Genomic DNA, 9,072 nt, shown 5'->3' on the forward strand with positions numbered 1-9,072 from the left:
ATGATTCGCGAGCGGGGTATGTGTTTATTTATGGAACGGGCCGAATGCCTCGGTGAGAATAGATGCATCTATGGTTCGTGCCGCTCGACCCTCGGCAGTGCACAATTTACATTTCTGTTGGAGCGGGCCGTCGACCTCGGCATGATTTGCGCGTGTTTATCTGTTACTTGAAAATTGTAAATGTGGGATTGGCCCTACGTGGCTTGATATAAACTGATAAGATAATAAAGAATAAACCTTGAAGCCCTTGATTATTGTTGAAGGTGTTTTTCTTGTTTTTCCTGGCTTCCCGAACTAGAACTACTATATGACTCCACGATTATTCTCGCATTATTGAATATTGATAATTGACCTCTAGTGAGTGTCGAAATTGGCCATCTCGTCTCTACCCCTTCGGGATTAGGCGGGATACTCACTGAGTACACGTTGATTACGTACTCATACTACACTTCTGTGCATTTTTGTTGCACAGGTATATTTCACATTTGGTAGCAGCACGGATAATTTGGGGACTTGGTGAGCTGCATTGTTCGAGACGACCCGCAGCTAGAGTAGTTCCCTTCCAGTACCTTACTTATTCATTCTTTGTCCACTGTATTTTGAACAGACATTTGTATTTTATTGTCCTTATCAGTAGTTGCTCATGCACTTGTGACACCGGGTTCTGAAATGGTTTTTCTTTGAAAGTTGCGTATTATTAGCTATCTCTTCATTTGAATTGAAACAGAGGTTGTATGTATATGAAAAAAAAAATGGAAGTAAAACTCTTAGATTTTTAAAATTATTAAAAGAGAAATTAATGGATGAGTTAGTTGGCTTGCCTGACAACGGTGTCCGACGCCATCACGACCCGTAGTGAATTTGGGTCGTGACACTCATGCTACCAAATAAAATCATATTCTCTTCATTGGTTAGTTATAAACGAGGGGATGCCTAGATGGGATGGGTTTAATGTAAGCAAATCCATCAGTAAATTGAAGGTGGACATGATGAGTTCATAAATGAAGCAGGTATGGCAGCTGCAACTGAAGATAAAGAAACTCACTCATATGAAATAGACCCTGCTCGGGTAGTAATTTAATGCTTTGTAACAACTAGATTGCTTGATCTCTTTTTACACTCTTTTGGGTTGAGATAAGAGTTGGTGTCTGATACTGCGTTAAAATAAGTTGCAGGAGTTCCATTATCAATTTTGGTTCTTAATTGGTCTATTACTGTCTGCTACATAGAAAACACAAGACGAAGAATACATAGGTTAATGAAGTTGAAAATGTATGAAACTGGTAGAGTATATTTGGTCTCCTCAATTATAGGTTGCGCTTGGGTATTTCAAACCATGTCTCTGTTCTGTTGATTTTTCGGCTTTGGTCCTCGAGCAATTTCTTTCCATGTTTACTGTTGGCCCATTACTGACTTCTGACGTCTACATAAAAGACCGAAGACGTAGAATACATAGGTTAATAATGTAGAATACATACATCTTACTAATTAATATATGTATTTTATGATTAATGTTTAATTTTTTTTTCCTGAATCGTAATATCAAAAAGTATGACTAAAATTATGACTCTTGTTTCACAGGTACATGAATGTGGAAGTTCTTTGGGGGTAAATTTATTAGACAAAGTGACTACATTACAATTATTCTTGTATTCCGTTTAGACTTTCATTTCGGATAGATTTTATTTTATATATGTATTTTAATTTATGGAGTTTGTAATGAGATATTATCTCAAATATAGTATTAACTTTTTAGAATTATATGATCATGGATGATAATTTTAGGACTGTTTTGGTTGTTTTAAGTTCTAGTTTGTAGTATTTTGTTATTGAAAACCAATTGCAAAACACTTTTTTTTTGCCCAGAAACTCATAATTTCCGACCGAATTCGGTCGGAAATTTTCAATAAATTCTCCAGATTATTTAAATTTCCGACCGAAACAATTTATAAATAATTATTTAATTAAATAAAATTATTTTTTTTTTAAATTTCCGATCGAATTTGGTCGGAAAATGAAAATCCAAATAAAAAAAATAATTAGTAGTTTCCGACCGATTTCGGTCGGAATTTGCAAATTAGAAAAACAAATATTTAATAATTTCTGACCGAAAATAAAGTTTGGCAGCCAGTCAACGCGTTGAAGTTTCCGACCGATTTCGGTCGGAAATTTCCGACCAATTGCGGTCGGTACACGTTTGAGACCATTATTTTTTCGTCCAATTAAAATCGGTCGGAATTTGGTCGGAAATTATCAATTTTCGACCGATTTCGATCGGAAATTGCGGACGGAAATCACCTGATTTCTAGTAGTGGTATACACGTTATTACCTAATTATTACCCCATCAGTTTATGTGAACATATTTCCTTTTTGGTCTGTTCGAAAAAGAATGTCCCCTGTTACAATCAAATAAACGAAGTGATTTGAGAAGAGAACGAATCAGAACCATAGTTCTGAGAGAGATCGAAAAAGGGAATTTTTATTAAAAGAGATAAACTGAGTTCTCTAATCTCTTTACAAAACAGCCTACCACTATATATATACAAGGTAAAGAATGCTATGTGTGTAAAGAATGGCTATTGCTAAAACAATGTTACAAGTATAAATATGACTAACTAATAGAGTCTTCCGGGTTGTTGTCATTCTGGGCCAGTGGGCCTGTGTCTTTGAGTTGGGCTGAAGTGGAAGATGTATAATAATGTTGTGGTCCAACCCCCCCTGCAAGCTGGAATGGGGAACCAGGCCAAGCTTGGAGAGGAAAGAGCAATGAGAAACACCAGGCAACGCTTTAGTAAAAACATCAGCCAGCCGGGAAGTGGTAGAAACAACATGTAGAGTAATGAGGCCAGACTGAAGCTTTTCACGCACAAAATGGCAGTCAATCTCGATATGTTTAGTGTGCTCATGAAACACAGGATTGCGAGCAATATGGATAGCAGAACGATTGTCACAGAACACCGGAACAGGGGTGACGGAAGAAATGCCAAACTTACCCAGCAACCTGACCAGCCAAACAATTTCAGCAACTAGATGCCTTAGAGCTCTGTACTCAGCTTCAGCGGAAGAGAGTGAAATAGTAGCCTGCTTCTTGGACTTCCAGGAAATAGGACACCCTCCTAATAGCAACACAAAACCACTAACAGACTTCCTGGAGGAAGAAAAACTGGCCCAGTCAGAGTCACAGTAGCCAGTCAATTCAAAAGAAGAGGAGTCATTGAACACCAAACCCAACTCAGATGTACCCACTAAATATCGCAACACATGTAGGCCAGCTTCAAAATAGGGAACTCTGGGTTGGGACATGAACTGACTAAGGTGTTGAACACTGTAAGAAATGTCAGGCCGAGTATGTTGAAGATAATTCAACTTGCCAACTAACTTTCTATATAAGGAAGGGTCTGGAAGCAAGTTTCCAGAATCAGCAGCCAATATATGTCTAAAGGGAAAACAACAGAACTAACATGGAGGCAATGAAACTCAGAAAGTAAATCCAAAAGAAACTTCTGTTGAGTGACCACCAGACCATTAGGATGCTTAATAAACTACAAACCTAAGAAGTAGTGGGCTTCTCCCAGGTCTTTGATCCGGAATTGATCATCCAAAAATTGTTTCAAGGCAGAAAGTCTGACATGATCATCACCAGTTAACAAAATGTCATCAACATAAACAACTACAATAGTGAGGGAGCCATCAACCAGTTTAGTAAATAAAGAATAATCATTTTTACTAGGAATGTACCCCTTTGACTGAAGAGCAGATGAGAGCTTTGCATACCACTGCCTTGAAGCTTGTCTAAGGCCATACAAAGATTTGTTAAGTTTACACACTAGAGGAACAGAAGAATCAGATGAAACAACCTGGAGGCCCAGAGGTATCTTCATATACACCTCTTTATCCAAATCACCATGTAAAAAGGCATTATTCACATCCAATTGGAAAATAGTCCAATGTTTCTTAACAACAAGACTAATCAACCACCTAATAGTGGTAAGTTTGACAACAGGAGAAAATATTTCAGTAAAATCAATCCCCTCTTGTTGAGTATCCCCCCTTATGACAAGTCTAGCTTTGTATCTTTCTATACTACCATCCGCCTTTTGTTTAACCTTATAAACCCATTTAGAAGAAATAGCCTTTTTACCAGAAGGTAAAGGAACTATAGTCCAAGTATTATTGGCCTCTAAAGCCTGAAATTTAACCAACATAGCAGCCTGCCAAGCAGGGTTAGACACATCTTGATGGTAAAATTGAGGTTCAAACAAGCAAGCATCAGAAGTAGAATTAGAGTCCATAGAAGCAGATACATTTGTGCAAACATAATCTTTTAGGTGTGATGGAGGGTTATATGAGGTCTGGAGGACCTCCTTAAATAAACAGGAGGATCACCAGAAGAGGAGGTAGAAGAAGTAGGGACAGTAGGATAAACAGGAGAAGAAGTAGAAATAGTAGGAGAAACAGAATAATCAGCAGAAGTAGAGGTGGAAGGAGGAAAGAAAGTAGGGGGAGAAGAAATAGTATAAGGAAAGACAGACTCCTGGAAAATAACATCTCTAGAAAAAAATACATTGTGCTTGGTTAAGTTGAGCACCGCCTTCTTAGTCATACTATAGCCAAGAAAAACACAAGTAATAGTCCTTGGTTGAAATTTGTCCCTATAAGGCTTAGGAACAGCAACAAAGCATAGACAACCAAAAACTTAGAGGTGAGAATAAGAAGGAGGCTGACCATACAACAAATCATAAGGTGTTTTATGATTAAGCAATGGCGATGGAAACCTGTTAATAAGGTAAGTAGCAGTGAGAAGACACTCCCCCCAATACTTGAGAGGCAACTTAGATTGAAACAAGAGAGATCTAGCAGTCTCTAACAGATGTTTATGCTTCCTTTCCACAACTCCATTTTGTTGTGGAGTGTGTGGACAAGAAGTCTGATGTATAATACCCTTGGAGGAAAAAAATGAAGCAGCTTCAGCACTAGACCCCAACTCAAATGCATTGTCAGACCTAAGTGTCTTAACAGAAGAGTTGAATTGATTTTGAACAAAAAATATGAAAGATTTCAAAAGGGTGAAGGCATTTGACTTAGTAGAAAGTAAATGAGTCCAAGTGGCCCTTGAAAAATCATCCACAATAGTAAGAAAATATCTGAAACCATTGTAGGTTTGAGTATGATAAGGGCCCCATAAATCTACATGAACAAGTTGAAAAGGGCTGGTGGTTTTAATAGTACTATCAGGGAAAGAAAGCCTTTGCTGCCTAGCCATAGGGCAAATATTACAAACAAAAAACTGTTTCTTGGACAACTTGTCTTTAATATGAGAAATTGATTTCATTTTATTAAAAGGCGTTTGACCAAGTCTGAGATGCCAAAACATATCAAAATCAAAAGAAGGAGGAACAGGTTGCACACCAGTAGAAANAAGTTGATGTAAAGAAATCAGGTTATATTGAAAAGAAGGCACAAACAAGACATTATGTAGAATTATATGACTAGACAGGGGTAAGGATCCTGAACAAGTCACCTTAACCCTATAACCATTTGGCAGGATCATTAAGTAAGGAATTACTAGGGGTTTCAGGTTGATTAAGAGAGATTTGTTAGGTGTCATATGATTTGTTGCACCAGAATCTATTATCCAAGGATCACCTTCTAATCTAGACACATTGCAAGTAAAAACACAACAGTTTCTAACATCAAGACAGTGCACCAAACCTGCAAAATTGGCATATCCAAAAATGGTAGTGTCTTGTGGTGAGATCTTGGTTTGATGGAACAAGTTCAACAGTTGCTCATATTGCTCCTTTGTAAAGCCATGATTATTGTTGGGAGACTGTTCAGAAAGACTATCAGGGATAGGAGCATCAAGAGTAACTGCACTCTGAGAATCTGATACATGAGCATAAGCTGCAGTCTTCTTGAATTTGTTTGGTTGAAAACTGTTAGGAGGACCACCATTAGGGTAGCCATGCAGTTTGTAGCATTTTTCTATGGTGTGGCCAGGTTTTTTGCAATACTTGCATACCAAATTAGGCTTTTTGGATTCAAAAACAACCTTCTGTTGGTAGGGGCTTTGCATTGCAGCATTAGCAGGTCCAGGATATGATTTCTGAATATTTGTTGAGAAAGAGGCAGTCTCAGGAGAAAAGGAAGGCGCTGAAGATTGAGCCTCACACTAACTTTCATTAGTGAGTAACATAGAATATGCAGTATCAATGCATGGAAGAGGATTCATTGCTACCCCATTAAAAACTGGTGCAATTTCTGATCCTCCTCCAATTTCTGAAATGCTTCTTTACACCCACACACACAATTAGGATAGGTGATAGAGTAGGCTAGTTCGTCCCACAATTTCTTGATTCTAGAGAAATAGGCAGCAATGTTTGAGTTTTCTTGAGAAATGGAAGACAGAGATTTGCGAATTTGATAAACTTTGGATCCATAAGGTTGACCATAACGTTTTTCTATATCTTTCCATAGTTTGGCAGCTGACTCGGTATACATTACACTCTCTCGAATTTTAGCTTCTAAACTGTTCAAAATCCAAGCAATCACCATATCATTGCATCGGCACCAAGCCTCAAATAGTGGTGAATTAGAATTAGGTTTGCTAATTGTTCCATTTATTATTCCTAGCTTATTTTTACATGATAAGCCAATCAACATTCCCCGACGCCAACTACCATAACCCATTCCATTGAACCTATCAGCAACAATAACAGTTCCAGAATTATCAGTTGGATAAAGGTATAGTGGATAAGAAGGTTCGACAGTACTTGCATTAGAATCAGTCGCAACAGAAGTGGAGGAGTCGGTGTTCACCATGTTGAAAATAGGGTTTATAGAAAATTAGGGCACACAGCAGTAAAAATGCAGAACTGAAAGAGAATACCAGTCTTCTTCAGCAACTTGAAGAAGCAAAAGTCTCGTGTAGGAAACAAAAGAGAACTTCACCGGAAAATACCGCAGAAAACCGCCTCCGGCCACCACAACGAATTGAACAAAAAAATCAGAACCAGCCTTCGAGGGTAACATCGGACGGCAGCTGACAGTCCGATCTATCCATTTTCGAGCTCTGATACCATGTTACAATCAAATAAACGAAGTAATTTGAGAAGAGAACGAATCAGAACCCTAGTTATGAGAGAGATCGAAAAAGGGAATTTTTATTTAAAGAGATAAACCGAGTTCTCTAATCTCTTTACAAAATAGCCTACCACTATATATATATATATATATATATATATATATATATATATATATATATATATATATATATAGTAAAGAATGACTATTGCTAAAATAATGTTACAAGTATAAATATGACTAACTAATAGAGTCTTCCGGGTTATTGTCATTATGGGCCAGTGGGCCTGTGTCTTTGAGTTGGGCTGAAGTGGAAGATGTATAATACTGTTGTGGTCCAACATCCCCTTCGTAAATTTGAAAATAAATTAATTTAAACTTCCCATTCTACCCGTAAGAAGTTGTTATAGCCATACAAATAATCTTGTATGTTTAACACCATACAAGAGTATATTTACTTTGTGTCGAACCTCCTTAATTTCGTGTATATTTACTTTTTTTATATTTTGACATCCGGTGGGTTCCCTTAACCAAGCCATTGCCTATGAGTCGCGGGCTCATTCTTCAACAGGCACGCGGTCAGAGCCCTGGCTCCTCCCACTGCTTGGGAGCTTATGATTTCATGTTCTATTTTACTCTCCTTAGTAAAAATCATAATTCTGCCATTGACCATAAGTTTCAAAAGAATTATAGCCATAAATATGTTATGGCTTGTGAAGTCTTCATTTCTGTTTTTAAATTTCGTAACCAATTAAATAGATTCGCATAAATTGAAACGGATGAAATATTATTATTGCGTAGATTCCATATCAGTATTGGTTAATTGATTAAGATGGAAATGTAAGTGTTCTTTTTAATAATGTAAAAGGCGCTCAAATATTTGGTACGGTATGTTGTCTTATTTGCCTGTTTGTTTGTTGGATTCTTTTGAAGAATGTGGTATTTGTTACTAACAAATAATACTATCATAATAATAATCAAACAATTTGGTGTGTCTGTGACCGGCGGCTTGTTGTTTTGTCTTAACTTTTGTGCAGCGAACACTAGTAGTGGGTGTAATGAAGTCATTTACCATTATTAAACAAACAAAAAGATAATATAATAAAATTCATTAGTCGTAACCCTACAATAAAATCGATAAAAATGATACCGAAAGAAAAGAATGAATAATTAGAGAATACATACTGTTCCTATCATTACTCAGTAATTATTAATCAATAGAACTATTATCTCTAACAATTCATACAATTTTACTGTTTTGTTTCTCATTTTATATCTGCACAATGCTTTTGCATATAATAAATATGTAGTACTATAGCTATACTAAAATGTTCTCTATCTTTCTATTAATCTATGGTAGGTCAGCTCCTCTTTCTTATCCTTGCTTTTCCGTGTCAGATTCGGAGACAAATCAAAAATTTAAACTTGATAGGGCCAATCTTTCTATTCTCATTGTTAAACTCATTTCACTGTTGCAATTATGGGTTTGGACTAAATATTTATTAAAACTCTAGTGATTTTTCTCATTTATATTTATACATAATTATGTTTCGTGTAAAAAATTATCTGGTGCAATTGCTAATGTTAAGATCTCGAAGGAGGAGAACAAGACCAAAGTTATTTAAGTCTAACTTGGAGAAACCCGATTCACAGGCTTCAGGGGCCCAATACACAAAGCTAAGTTCAGAGGCCCAATCACAAAGAAAATTGGCCCACTGGATCATCAAGCATGAAACATATGCTTGCATATTCGTCCATAGAACAAAGTAAATATGTAATTATTAGAATAATTGTTGAAGACTCAAATGCTTATATGTTGCATATGCTTGCCCACTGGATCATCAAGCATGATAACTTATATGTTGTTCTATATCTCCATAATATTTAGAAACTTTTGCTTGCATGGTATTGTTTAGTTTAATACTGGAACTGATAACATTCGAGATTATATAGGTACGATTATACACCAAAGATCTTTTTGTGGTTCT

At 36.6% G+C, this 9,072-nt stretch overlaps 1 protein-coding gene and 1 long non-coding RNA gene across 2 annotated transcripts; one reads left to right on the forward strand and one right to left on the reverse strand.

Moving 5' to 3' along the window:
* Positions 1-455: 455 nt before the first annotated feature.
* On the forward strand, positions 456-1,788 carry LOC109220689. Its single transcript, XR_002067143.1, has 2 exons — positions 456-551; positions 1,582-1,788. It is a non-coding gene; the product is annotated as an uncharacterized LOC109220689 (long non-coding RNA).
* Positions 1,789-4,325: 2,537 nt separating this feature from the next.
* On the reverse strand, positions 4,326-6,823 carry LOC109220688. Its single transcript, XM_019385146.1, has 3 exons — positions 6,308-6,823; positions 4,777-6,173; positions 4,326-4,605 (listed from the first exon to the last, which is right to left on the reverse strand). The coding sequence occupies exons 1-3, from the start codon at positions 6,821-6,823 to the stop codon at positions 4,326-4,328; spliced, it is 2,193 nt and encodes a 730-aa protein (XP_019240691.1).
* Between the last annotated feature and the right edge of the window lie 2,249 nt (positions 6,824-9,072).

The sequence above is a fragment of the Nicotiana attenuata genome, unplaced genomic scaffold, assembly GCF_001879085.1.
Source record: "Nicotiana attenuata strain UT unplaced genomic scaffold, NIATTr2, whole genome shotgun sequence".
Classification (NCBI taxonomy): Eukaryota; Viridiplantae; Streptophyta; class Magnoliopsida; order Solanales; family Solanaceae; genus Nicotiana; species Nicotiana attenuata.